The sequence below is a fragment of the Phocoena sinus genome, chromosome 8 (genome assembly GCF_008692025.1).
Source record: "Phocoena sinus isolate mPhoSin1 chromosome 8, mPhoSin1.pri, whole genome shotgun sequence".
Classification (NCBI taxonomy): Eukaryota; Metazoa; Chordata; class Mammalia; order Artiodactyla; family Phocoenidae; genus Phocoena; species Phocoena sinus.
The window spans coordinates 22,185,779-22,199,896 of NC_045770.1; the positions used below are offsets into that span (position 1 = coordinate 22,185,779).

General features: G+C 37.5%; 1 protein-coding gene across 4 annotated transcripts in view; it reads right to left on the minus strand.

Annotated features, from left to right (window-relative positions):
* ZC3H12C (zinc finger CCCH-type containing 12C) overlaps nucleotides 1-14,118 on the minus strand; it is a 70,147-nt gene that overhangs the window by 15,910 nt on the left and 40,119 nt on the right. For all 4 annotated transcript variants that reach the window (XM_032640834.1, XM_032640837.1, XM_032640835.1 and 1 more), the window contains one exon: nucleotides 1,065-1,204. In XM_032640834.1, coding sequence (XP_032496725.1) covers nucleotides 1,065-1,204 — 140 coding nt within the window. The remainder of the gene's footprint in view (nucleotides 1-1,064; nucleotides 1,205-14,118) is intronic.

Consider the following 14,118-nt stretch of genomic DNA (forward strand, 5'->3'; position numbering starts at 1 on the left):
TGTTAGGGAGTGTTCTAATTTCATTCTTTTACATGTAGCTGTCCAGTTTTCTCAGGACCACTTATTGAAAAGGCTGTCTTTGCTCCATTGTATATTCTCTCTTCCTTTGTCATAGATGAGGTAACCATAGGTGCATGGGTTTATCTCTGGGCTTTCTATCCTATTCCACTGATCTATATTTCTGTTCTTGTTCCAGTACCATATTGTCTTGATTACTGTAGCTTTGTAGTATAGTCTGAAGTCAGGGAGCCTGATTCCTCCAGCTCTGTTTTTTTTTTTCTCAAGATTGCTTTTGTTATTCTGGGTCTTTTGTGTTTCCATACAAATTGTAAAATGTTTTCTTCTAGTTCTATGAAAAATGCCGTTGGCAATTTGATAGGGATTGCATTGATTTGACAAGTGCTGTTGTTTTCTTCACACAGGTTCCTCAGTTTTGTTAATGTTGGGGAAGAGAGGGGCAGGAAGGGTTGGGTGCCAGTTGAGAATCACTGACTTGAGCAAAATGTTGGGCAGCAATAATTAACAGTTACAGGGGACACCTCTGCCTGAAACTCATACATTTAAAAATTACAAGATAATGCAAAATACTGATACTTTATTGGGATCGAGTCATTTCCTCTACTTGACACCAGACAGCATGCTCCCAGGATCTCACAGGTCTTTATTGATCTGCAGTCACTAGAATTTGATTACCACCTAATTTCATACAGCAGATGAGAAAACTGGGGTCCAAAGAGGGTCAATGTGCTGCTCAAAGTGCCATGGACAGTACCTAGCACAGTTGGAATTTGAATCTAGGCCTCTTGACTCCTAGCATGTCTCTAAAAGTCAGAATTTTTACAAAATTTGAAGTAAAATGTTTCCAAATGAAAAAAAAAGAACTGGCTTATGTAGCAAGAATTACTGTTTAGTTAACATAACCCAATAGTTTTTAAACTCGAAAATAACTTTAATGTCCCACCCAAGTGAATGTGGCAGTCACACAAACTTAGTAAACAGAAGCAGACACACAGATTATTCAGCAAGACACTGGCTCAGGTACACACGGAAGCTTGCGGGCTCACCTGTGATGAGTGCATCAGGTCGGGATTGCTCTTTCCTCCAAGCAGGAACAAAGACGGTAACATCCTTGTGGCCTCTTTCCAAAAACCAATCCACTGCTAATTTTATTCCTCGGCAGGAAAAGACTTCTTTGTTTCCATGGCTAAAAGATTATTTTAGAACACTTAAAACACAACAAAACCTAAATTTGACTCCATTAATTCAAATTTGTAAACAGATGTGATAACATAATTAAAATATTAATAAGAAATTCAAATTTAAGATAGAGTTTTAGGGCTCAGAGAAACATTAAGATAACCGAGGAGTGAAAAATCTGTGAAGAACAAAAAGAAAACTGGGATGATTACTGTGTGAAGAATAAAGAAAACTGAGCTTTCAAATGTGGGTTGTAAAGGTTAACTAGTTAGAAAGATACAAGCTCGTTTTGATAGGAGAGGGAAAAACGGGCCTCAGCCACAATGAGAGTAATTTCAGTCAAATGTAAAAAAGAAGTCACATAGAAAAAAAATCTGTAAAAACAGTGGAATGGAATACTTAAGAGTTTCTAAAAACTCCTCCTTTTCAAGAGTTCCTATGTGTATATTTCAATCCAGTGATTAAGCAATGCACAAAATTTATCAGGTGACCAATGTAAAACAACATACACACATGCACTAAAGTGAAAAACTCAATGCTTAATCTCATACAAGAAACACTTTCCGTCCTTCAGTGAAAAGACACCTGGTTTCTGTTTAACAATATTGTGTTGCACAAGGATTAATGATGACAAAAGGGCATTCAAAATTGGATTAGCAGTTTTAGTGCCTAAAAGAAAATGCCCAACTGAAAGTGTAGTCATTCAATAAATATTTATCTAGCACCAGGCTCTGCTTGTGTACTTTAACCTAATAATCCAAAGTAACACTATTCTAATGTTTTAAAAGAAACAGTCTCCTGCTTTGAATGCAATAAGTACATTTTTTTACAGTTTGAGCACTGAAGCCTCCATTCTTATCTATAATGGAGACAGATATTCTTTGTTCTTGGGCTAAGGTGCACTGAATGGAATAAGGTAAGTAAATGCTCTGTTATCTTTTAGCACAAATCAAACATTAGGTATATTAATATACTGTTCTAGTGGTCCCCTGGAAGCACTAAAACTATCTAAATATGACTACTCATGTTTGAAGGACAAAACAGAAATGGACCAACTTGCTTTATAGGTATTGAAGGCTATAAATGCAAACCTCAGAAACTGTTTATGTTCCATAGACCTGTCCTAATGGTTTGGGGCAACATTAGAGATGAAATCAGATGCACTGAAAGTCTCAGAGAAAGGGATAAGGGAAGGGGGAGTTTGAGGCACATTTTCTTGGAAAGAAGGGATATCTGATGGCCTCAACAATGCCCCAGCAAATGACACAGAGTGATGCTAGGTTTCATGGAAAATACTGAAATTTAAGCAGTCTTTTGAAGAAATATAAAAAATGATGGCTGGGGCTTCCCTGGTGGCGCAGTGGTTAAGAATCCGCCTGCCAATGTAGGCGACATGGGTTCGAGCCCTGGTTCGGGAAGATCCCACATGCTGCGGAGCAACTAAGCCCATGCGCCACAACTACTGAGCCTATGCTCTAGAGCCTGCGAACCACATCTACTGAGCCTGCGTGCCACAACTACTGAAGCCCGAGAGCCCTAGAGCCCGTGCTCCACAAGAGAAACCACCCAATGAGAGACCTGCACACCACAGTGAAGAGTAGCCCCCACTCTCCGTGACTGCAGAAAGCCCGCGCGCAGCAACAAAGACCCATCACAGCCAAAAATAAATAAATAAAATAAATAAATTTATAAAAAATTTAAAAATGATGGCATTCTCTTGTGAGAATATATATACTAATTATTCCTAAATACGAAACTCAACTTGCTAAGACCCAAGTATATTTTTATTTTGCATTAATGCTTTGAGATCTAAATGTATTATGCTTTGCTAGTCATTATGACATTTGGTTTACTGAGACTTAAGAATTTAACTGCTTCTGGCTCTAAAGAGAGGACTGCATAAGCATTTTCTTCCAGATGACTTCACTTGGTAAAGACAACCATCACATTTTACCGTAGAAAGAGAAGATTCCATCTTTCTAACTAAATAACTTTCATAAACTGTGCGTAAACAGCAAACCACTTACAAACATAGGACTAAGATTCTACAGATGCTAACCCAGGTATTATACCATGTGCGACACTGACAACAGGTCGTTCCGATTATCTGTTCTTCCCCTCTGCCCACAGCCCCACACACCCTTCCCACAAAACCTCCTAGGGAGAACGCAAGCAAGAGGATGAGAGGCACCACACTGTGAATGGCAAATAGAACCATATCAACTGTTGATGGACCCACATCAATCTCTGATTTTGTTATTTGAGAAAAAATAGCTCCCCAACATTTGTTTAAAAAACTGTAGTGAAGTTTTCTGTTATTTGCAGCTAAACACATCCTTAACTGCTGCCTTACTCATACCATAAACCAACAGAAAATTCTATGAATATCAGAAAAAAATATATTTTAAGGCAGAAACATTACCAGGGGTAAAAAGTTATTACATAATAGTAAAAAGGGAACAATTCACAAGGAAGCTATAATAATTGCGAACTCAGTGTAAGACAAAAGATCACGGGATGACAAGAAGAAATAAACAAATCCACAATCATACTAATTGACAGGTGAAGCAGAAAACATTTAGTAAGAATACAGACAAGTGAATAATCGATTACAGGTGACCTAATGAACATATACAAAACCCTGTACAAAATTAAAGAGAAAACCTTTTCAAGAACACATGGAACAAGAACACATTGGCTGTGCACTAAGCCACAGAACAGATTTCAACAGACATCAAGAATCTATCATACAATGTTCTTTGACAATACGTTATTAAAGATTAGTGTTGCTATACACCAGTAAACCAATTTAAAATTTTAATTTTAGGGCTTCCCCGGTGGCGCGGTGGTTGAGAGTCCGCCTGCCAATGCAGGGGACACGGGTTCATGGCCCAGTCCGGGAAGATCCCACATGTCGCGGAGCGGCTGGGCCCCTGAGCCATGGCTGCTGAGCCTGCGCGTCCGGAGCCTGTGCTCCGCAACGGGAGAGGCCACAACAGTGAGAGGCCCACATACTGCAAAAAAAGAAAATTTTAATTTGAAAAATGATGCCATTTTTAATAGTTACAAAAACGAAATAGATCTAAAGAAGAAAAGATATCCCAAGAGCTTTATAGAGAAAATGAAAATTGAAAACCTGTTTTAAAGGGAGTAAGAGAAAACCTAAATGAAAGGAACAATATACCAGTTTCATGGATGGTAAGACTCAATGTATGAAGATGGCAATTCTCAAATTAATCTATAAGTGCACTGAAATCCCAATAAAAATCCTGAAAGCGTTTTTTTTGTGGAACTTGAGAAGCTGATCCTAAAATTAGTATGGAAAAATAAAAGGCCAAGGATAGTTAAGCAATTCTGAAGAACAAAAGAGGAGGAACTTCCCCATTAGCTATCAATACTTGTGCATAAAACTACAGAAATCCAATTGGTGTTTTACTGGCAAAAATAAAAAAAACAGAAAAAGTATAACAGACAAGTGAGCCTAAGATCTCTCTCTCTCACACATACACATGTGTGTATAAATCATAAAAGTGTCATTACAGATAAAGAAAAGATGGATCATTTAACAAATGGTACTAGGGCAATTAATTATTTATGTGGAAAAAATAAAATTGTATTTTTACCTCATACCATACATAAAAATAAATTGTATATAGATCAAAGATTTAAAAATGAAAATACTGTAAAACTTTTTAGAAGAAATTAAAGGAGACATTCATGTCAAGATAGGGAGATTCTTCTAAAAGAAGACACAATCACATACTATCAAGGAAGAGAATGATACATTTGAGCACATAAAACTTCTTTATGAAAAAGACTCCATAAAAATGCCATAGCCTGGAAGAAGGTATTTTCAATACATAGGACTGATAAAGAATAGTACTCGTGATATAGAAAGTACTCCTATACATTGAGAAGGGTCACCTTTTTTTTTTTTAAGGCAATAGATATGAACAGTGAATCCTCAAGAGAGGAAACCCAAATGACCAACAAACATGAAAAGATGCTCAACAGTGAAGAAATGCAAATTAATCTAAAGTGAGACACCACTTCACACCCATCATACTGGAAAAAATAAAAGTCTGCAAACACCAGATGTTGCCAAGGATGTGTGAAAGTAGGAACTCATACATTACAGGTGGGAGTATAAATGGTATGACTATTTAGGAGAGCAATTTGGCAATACTTTATAAAGGTGAAGGCGTGTTTTCTCTCAAACATAGTAATTCCACATCCAGGTAGAGTAAAACCCCATAGTAACTTGAAATCAGATTTAAAGCAATCAGCAGTTGGCCCAGCCTCAGATCTCACATGGGGGCAGGCTAATGTCTTCTCTATGGGTGGGACAGAAAGAAGCAGGCAAGTGGGGATGTGTAGGGTTGGTCCCTGCATGTCCAATACTTCCCTAGCCAATCCTCTCCTGATCAGGCCAAACAAATGAATGCCAGCTAGGAAATCCCTGGAATGGCTGCTGCTGGCATGGAAGTCCCTGCTAGCTGCCAAGGCCCAGAATCATCCCTAGTAACAGTGAAAGCCTGAGCAGACAACTACCAGGTAGCTCCAAACTGCAGGTGGGACTTACAGACTGGGAGAGGCTGGGGGAGACTGAACTTGACCTAACCTTATGAGGCGTGTTGAAGGATGTGACTAATCATATGTGCTGGTTACTATATAAGGGGCAAGGGTAGGAGGCTCTGATAAAGAATTATAAAAAGAGTAAGCCTGATTAAAAAAAATATGAAAAACAGGATGTCAGAGTGAGCACAATGTAGCTACTGGTGCAAATTAACTGTCTGTTGAGTGTTTACTAAAAGAGTAGGATGATGTTTACAAACTGTAGCTCTAATTCCACAAATAGAGAAGAAAATTCATTATAGTTCTGTAGCCATCTTACAGGCTGTATCTGCGTGCATTTAGGGTTTTTTTCCTCAGTAGTAAAAACAGCTAGTTCTATATTTATGAATTGGCATGTTCCTGTGGGCCTCAATTTCTTTCGTATTTCAACAATTTGGCAATAAGGATGGTATACCTCAAGTGAGTCCTGCTGGTGAATTTGTTAGAGGGTTTGTAGCCACCATTGATTAGGTTGGAGACCCTGGATGTTTGCTAAAAAGTGTTCCTTTGACTACTTTGGCTCAGTGGGTTTGGTTTCCCAGGGAAAATGCCAAACTCTCACTGCTAATTCTGAGTTCCTGCTGAGCAAAATGGGTAATAGAGGCTTGAAGGTTGTGTGTGATTCAACACTGGCTTTAATGTAGAAAATATAAGAAGCCTGCCAGAAGGTCTCTTTCTTAAAGGGCTTACTTTACTGTCATGTTTTGAATAGGCATGTTTATAAAAATCCTGCTTTGCAATGGCCAGAGGAAGGCTCATTTAAAGTAGACAAATTGGTATATTTACATAGATTTTTAGAAAAACCCTACTTAAAATAAAAGGATTATTGGTATCTCTGGATCTCAGGAAATAAATGAAAGAATGAACTGGACAGCCAGTAAGAATGAATTAAAAAAACTGAAGGAAGAGATTAAGAAACTGAAAGCACCTTTTTGTTTCTCCAGGTTCTCAACACTTCTCTGCTACTGCTCCTTCTACCCCCTTTCACCTTCTCTGCCTTATCTGGGACCTAGAAAGAGGAGATGATGCCTTCTTGGACAGATGGTTCCCAGGGACTTCAGGATCCCGGGATAACTTCCCTTTGGAAGAGGGAGAATTGCCAGCCTTATTTTGAATGTTCTGGTATGGACTCCACCTCCAAGACTCCCCCTACACTCAACATGCAAAACATAGCTAGGGAAGCAGAAATGATTAAGAGGAAGCAGCAAGGAGTCTGAAAATCTGGATAAGAAACTGTCTTAGAATTAAGGCATCAGGTTGGCAAATGGTTTCCCTGATAACTTGGAGGGAAGGGGAAACAAAAGGAGTCAGGCTTTTAAATTGCAAAATGAGCCTGAAACTATAGTGCCATACAAACCAACTTAGTTTTCATCTCAGTGTAGAGAAAATCAGCCTTCTCCCTTTGGAGCTACAGGGATTCAAATACCCTTCAGAAGTTATCCAGTACTGCTGGGTGGATCAGATGTGGTAAGGGTACCACATCCCTTTCCCCTAGCTGATATCCACCTTAAGAGTTATTTTCCAGTGCCCTGGAAAGATCTGCAAAAATGTGCCAAGGTTTTCTACAGCATGTTTTCAGTTTGCAGCCCTGTGTGTGAGGATGGACACTGACTGTAACTTGGAATGTTGCCTTAGATGAGTCTGCTTGACTAAGGGAACAGGTGTGATGGGGCAAATGGAGTGTCATGGCTTCAGGCACCTTCTGCAACAACTCTGGCTGCTCCTCAAACCTAGGACACCCATTGCGAGGCACTGCTGATGGCAGACTTTGCAGTCTTTCTGCAAAAGGTGGCCTGAGAGAAGCTGCAGTGCTGCTCCTGCATGAGTCCCCCAGTGATTTCCATCAGTGGTTCACCAAGGCATTTTCTAAATGAATGGGGTGGATCAGAATAGACTCTTAATCCTCTCCACTTCTGTGGTAGCCTTGTTGCAAGCACAAGTAAGAGAAAAGGTATCTGTATGTCAAAAAATAGACAGTTTCTCAGGTATTGGCAACAGTAATCCAGTTTGGGGGAAAAAAATGGAGAAAGGTGAAGCCAAAAAGAAACTCAAGATTGCAGTGTTACCTGCCTACTTATTCACACAGGGAGCAAATACTTTTCTGGGGCTACCAACAAATAAGATAGGACTTGCCGATGAAAACTCAGTGCCTTACTATTGTAAGAAGATAGGATGTTGCCAATGAAAAGTCAGTATGTTACTACTGTAAGAAGATAGCTAGAGACTGAGGAAGATACAAGGGATGCTACCTATAAAACTTTACCATCTCCATCAGGAGACAACCCCTCTCCGCTTGAAATCAGACAGGAAACAATTAGCAAATGGTGCAAACTAATGAGCAAAACTGACTTAATAGAGGAGCTTCAGAGCTGGGAATGGAAAAGCCTTATATGTTTCCTTTTCCTGCCTTAATATTTTCTTGTCCTTTCTTGTAGATACTGGAACCATGCATGTATTCTGCAATTTCTACTGACCTCTCTTGTTTCACCTACATCCAGAAAAACATATAAGTTGTGGGTATCTCTGGACAACCTTCTACCTGTTGTTTCTCCTCTGAGATTCCTGAGCAAATAGGTCCTCTGTTGGAGGAACATGCCTCTCTTGTCCCTTAATGCTGTTCATCTGTTGGAAAGAGATCTCCTGTATAAACTAAAGGCTACCATATTCTGGACTCCAGGTAGAGGATTTTTGAAGCTCCTGGGAGACAAGCCACCTGAGTTAGTGAATATGTGCTTATCTATACTGAGAGTAAATATGTGCTAGGGGTCTGCCATGCTATGGGCCAAACTTTGAATGAGAGGTTTTCTAATATCCCACAACTAATATGCCACGTGCAAAACGAATTGCTGATTTATTAATCATTGCAACTTCCCAAACAGATTTCTGTAATTCATTGCAGAGCTTATTCCAGACAATAAGATGAAATTAATTTGCAAGCTGTGAAAAGGGCTACTAAGGTCTGGGCTAGGGTAACTGAAGCCCCATTTCTTTTATGCAGGGACTCCCTCTCGGAGTTTCAGACATATGCACCTTCTAGTGAACTAGAAATTGGAAACTAAGGGGAGCTAAAATGAACACAAATTGTCTTGACAAACATATTCTTCATAAGATTTTCACTATCATAACTTTATTATTCTGTAAATTCACTTTGTCTTGTATCTAATGGGATTATCTTTAATCTCTTCATATATACTACTGCAACAAATTTGAAAACCCCTCAGTTCTACTTTTCTGTCTTCAACAGAAGGGCAATTCCATAAGCACTCAAACTAATATGATATTTGCTAAATCTTATAAAAACATCATATATACTTCCCACTAGAGAACTGAAGTACACTTGCTTATTATGTGCCATTAAATTAGTCACCTGTGATGGTTAATGGATTTACAAAGGTGTATTTTGTAATGCAGAGAAAAATTCAGGGAACCACACACTTTAATGTAGCTTGCCTCAATACAGGACCTAGAAGAGAGGGATAATGGGCGAACCATTCCATTTGCTGTGTCTAGGAAACATAATTTCATGTATTATATACTTTGTTAAGTTATATACACACATATCATTAACTAGGTTAACCACAGGATAGAAAGAGTTATTTTAGAATTATAACTGTTATATTCCTGTGGTAGACAGGAGCAAATTGAAAAACATGGAGAAATCTAACAAGGGAATGAAGGCATCTATTAAAGGGGACTACTTCTTTTTAATTCTTTTCGTGGCATTGAAAAAAAAAAAAGAGAAATGAGTCTTTTGTCAATTATCTTTTATTTCCTCAAATTTGATTTTGCTCAACTTTGAGTATTTGCTTTGAATTAACATATTACTTATAATGCTTGCAAAGAACCTTGGAAACCATAGCTGATTTTTATTTTCTTATATTTATGTAATAAGTCTATCCCTTATATGATCAAAGGAAAGCCATTCTTAAAAAGTTTTTCCATAGCTCATCTAAAATCTAATTGTAACAATCATACCTAGAATGGCATGTTTAGTACTACTAATAGTAAATTAGCACTACTAATTATTATGACAGTATTAGTACTATTAATACTACTACTAGCATTACTACTAAATAGAGATGGCTTTTCATGAGTAGGCCAACACAGTGAAAATAACAGTGTCTGGAATTAGACATGAGTTTTTTTTTAAGTGTTTTCTTTAGTACATTTCTGTGTGACCTTGGCAAGTTACTTATTTTCAACCTCAGTCTTCTCATATTAAAAATGGAGATAATCCCACCTACATTACAGGGTTGTGAGAACTGAACAAGGTAACATCCACTGAGCAGAGTGCCTGGCACATAGAAGACCAACAAATATTAGTGCCTTCACTTTCTCATGTCCCTTTGGTCCTAATTTTTAGAAAATGGAAAAGAGCTTGCTTTGGAATGAAAATGAAACCAGTAAATCTTTAATAGCTTTAATCTCACTACTGATGGTAAACTGTGATTTTTTTAGATCAATGTGTTTGATATGTGGAGATCACTAAACAGTTTTAGTTTTTTTAAAAAAAACAGAAAGAGATCAAGGTATCAGGGGACTCAAAAAAACAATCCATTGCTTTTTTATAACCTTTGATATATCATCTTTTATTTAAATCAAAAACTTGACCTACAAGTTTGCTACACCCTTCACTGGAAGATTCAAGTATGATTATAAAACTTCTGTGACTTTAATGGGTCATTATATCAAACTGCATATAATGATAAGGATACAAGTTTGTCAGTGAAGTGCCTAGAGTGAACAGTATGAGTAAAATGTATACTTTCTTAAATTTTTTTTTTGCGGTACGCGGGCCTCTCACTGTTGCAGCCTCTCCCGTTGCGAAGCACAGGCTCCGGACGCGCAGGCTCAGCGGCCACGGCTCACGGGCCCAGCCGCTCCGCGGCATGTGGGATCCTCCCGGACTCGGGCATGAAACCGCGTCTCCTGCAACGGCAGGCGGACTCTCAACCACTGCGCCACCAGGGAAGCCCAAATGTATAATTTTAAACTAGAAAACCGTATTTGAATCTTTAGTACCAAAGTCCTTTAAGCTTAGATATAGTTAGCTTATATAATTATATTATATTAATATAATAATAATAATAGATATTTATCGAACACTAAATTATTAATACACCTAGGTGCTCTTCAAATACTTGATGACTTAGTTTTTCAATTTTTAGGCCTGACTGTACATAACCCATGTCATATACATGAAAATAGATGTTAATTTTAAGGAGCTCTTTCAAATACTAATGCATTAGCAACATTTAATGATTGTTAAGAAGAAACTCTCCTACATCTATCCCATTTCCCTTAAGCAAGGAAACAGGAGTACAGCTGGATATCATCTTCAATATGGAAATAAGAGAATATTTTCCTTCTTATTAGTGTAGTCTAATTAAATTTCATATCGTATTTAAGAATCTATAATTCCATGTGCTGACTCATGGGCATCTAGAACTTTTTCTTTTATATTGAAGGCTCATAACGAGAGATTTATGTCTATTTTGTCACTCTTATAGCTACTGAACTTTTAATCTCTGATCTCTTTCCCACTACACCAAGATCACTTTGAACCTAAACCTAGTGGTCAGGATGCAATATACCCAGAAAACTAAATCCCTTGTTACAGATAAACTCCCTTCTTACAGATAATTTAATCAGGTCTATCAAGTTGTGTTCCAAACAGAAATCCCAGAGGCCCTTCTAGGGAACAATGAAGGGGATTTTTAACTGGGAAACACAGCCCCCACTTATACCCTCCAATTCAAACGATACTATGTTTTTGTTTGTTTTAAATACTGGGCTTCCTTTTAAGATTTGCAGGATTGTACTGCTTCAAAGGAAAATAAAAGTCTGAAAATTACTGATTTAGGACAATGAAAATTTCAACACCAAAATTACAGTCGGAGTCTTAACATGAAAGTTCATTATTACCCTCCAGTTGGTACAGACACAAGAGCAGTGTGGCCAAGAGAATTTTGAGAATGGGAAAGGATAAGGAAAAAGGAAAGTAGAAAGATGTCCTCACCTTATAAGGTCCATAATTTGAAGCCAAAATCAATAGTAGGAAGCACATCTATCTAATCTAGATCCAAGTGGGTCATTAGTCTAAAGATGCTGAACAGAACATACCTGTTAAGTAGATGTAATAATGTCTTCAATATTAAGACAGGTAGAAAACGTAAAACTCGAATCACTTTTTTCCTATTATAATTGGGTGACTTTTCCCATTTCTTACAATCACTAGTTAGGTGATTTATAATTAACTTTATTCATTATGTAATAGGATTATTAATGTTGCTATTTCCTAGGTTAGGGTTTAAATAAGCATATTTGAGATAACAGGAAAGTTTATTGACCATTGGTCTACGAAAATTCATTAATGATGACAGGTAGAAGTATATACTTAGGGTTATAAAGAGATGCAGTGGAACAGAACTAACATCTGTCTTTGTCAGACTCCACACTGATATAATCAAACAGAAAAAACTAGTTCTGATTCTGATTCCTTTCATATTACCTAAGGATTTTCTTTAAAACAATGAGAAATGGGACACTGCCAACTAACCTGTAAGTAGTACCTATGACACTGACACTCATCTAGAGGGAAATCAGGCTGTCTTTTAATTGATGTTAAGCCCCCACTAAGTTGGAACTTAAAAAACATTTCACTGAGAGGTTACCCAATAGAAGTATAATGTGAACCACAAATATAATTTAAAATGACCTAGAATAGCACATTTTAAAAATTAAAAAGTAGGTGAAATTAATTTTAGTAATATATTTAACTCAATGTATCAAAACTGATCATTTTTACACATATTCAGCCTAAAAGTTGTTATATTCCATATATTTTTGTACTAAGTTTTCAAAATCTTGTATGTATTTTACATTTACAGAATATCTTAATTTGGATTAGACACATTTGAAAATCTCAACAGCCACATGTGGCCAGTGGTCACCGTACTGGACCATGCAGATCTACTGCACATAATTTTGATACATTTTTGTTGAGAGCCAAAACCAAATTTGAATGAACCCTGGCAAGCTGTAGTCTCACACCTGTAATCTAAACAAAAAACTTGGACTAGGTGTCCTGGAGGATTTTATTAACTGTGAGACAGGGCTGTACTAAAATGGTAAACAGGCAACAGAACAGCAAACCCATCAAACAACTGAAGGCAAGTCTTGGAGCCCAGGCAACATGGTCTTCAATATTCTAATTCACACTGAAAAGAGTTCTCAAGTCCATACAACTTCACAAACCAGATTAGATACATAAAAGCCTTTGTACCTTCAAAAAGATTAATCTAGATAAATAAATCCTATTTATACAGACTGCTAAATTCTGCTAATATTTTATAAATATATAGGCTTAGCCCACAATTCTTGATATAAAGAAAAGTTGTTACAACTTGGGCATTTTTCTGTTCATATTCTGACTCTATAATCTGACTATATATGATTTCTGTTCAAACTTTAAGAAAATGACTTCAGTGGTTTACCTGAGTGCTTTTCTACACCCCAGTTAAGATTCAGATTTATACAACACCAGCTGGTTTCTAACACGAGTCTTTTTGAGGGGTAGGGGTCAAGCAGATGGTTGTTTTATTTATGTACTCTCTGCCATTAGACTGGTATACAAAGGCAATATTCTTCTTTTTCCAGGAGTTGTCCACAATTTAACTTTTGCATATATTTTCAAATATAAGTAGGTCTCCTTGTCTGCAGTCTTAGTGCTCAAATCCTTCTCTAAATTTCTCTACAGAGTGAACTTTCTTAAAGGTAAATGTGATATGCCACTCTTCCCTTGCTTAAATTCTTTTCGTGGTCCCCCATCATTAACAGAGGCAATACAAGCATGGATCCTATTGGTCAAAAGTGGTCCACCTGAGATTTTTAGCAAACAAAGTATCTATCCTAATACTCTGCTCAAACAAGCAGCAATAAAGCCTACCCACCAGTTAGGAGATTTTATCTAAAACCAAAAGCCTGGATTCACTGACCAAGAGAGAGGACTTGCAATGACAGGGGAGTCAGGGTGGGGAGGATCTCAATAGTTTGTTCATATCAAAAAGAGAAGACTGGTGTGCCTAGCTTCCATCCCATGAAACTGGAGAATTTGTGCTACACATAGTGTAGAGGTAGTGATAAGGCTCTGGGTTTTCTCTTGTTCACCACTCTTATTTCACATATTTGGTAGAAGCTGAAGTAGAAATATGGAGATATAATTTTATGAAGTCAGGTGACTATGTTATGGAAGCATACTGAAGAAATCAAGGACATTTAGGAAACCAAGAGCAACAACATCCAACT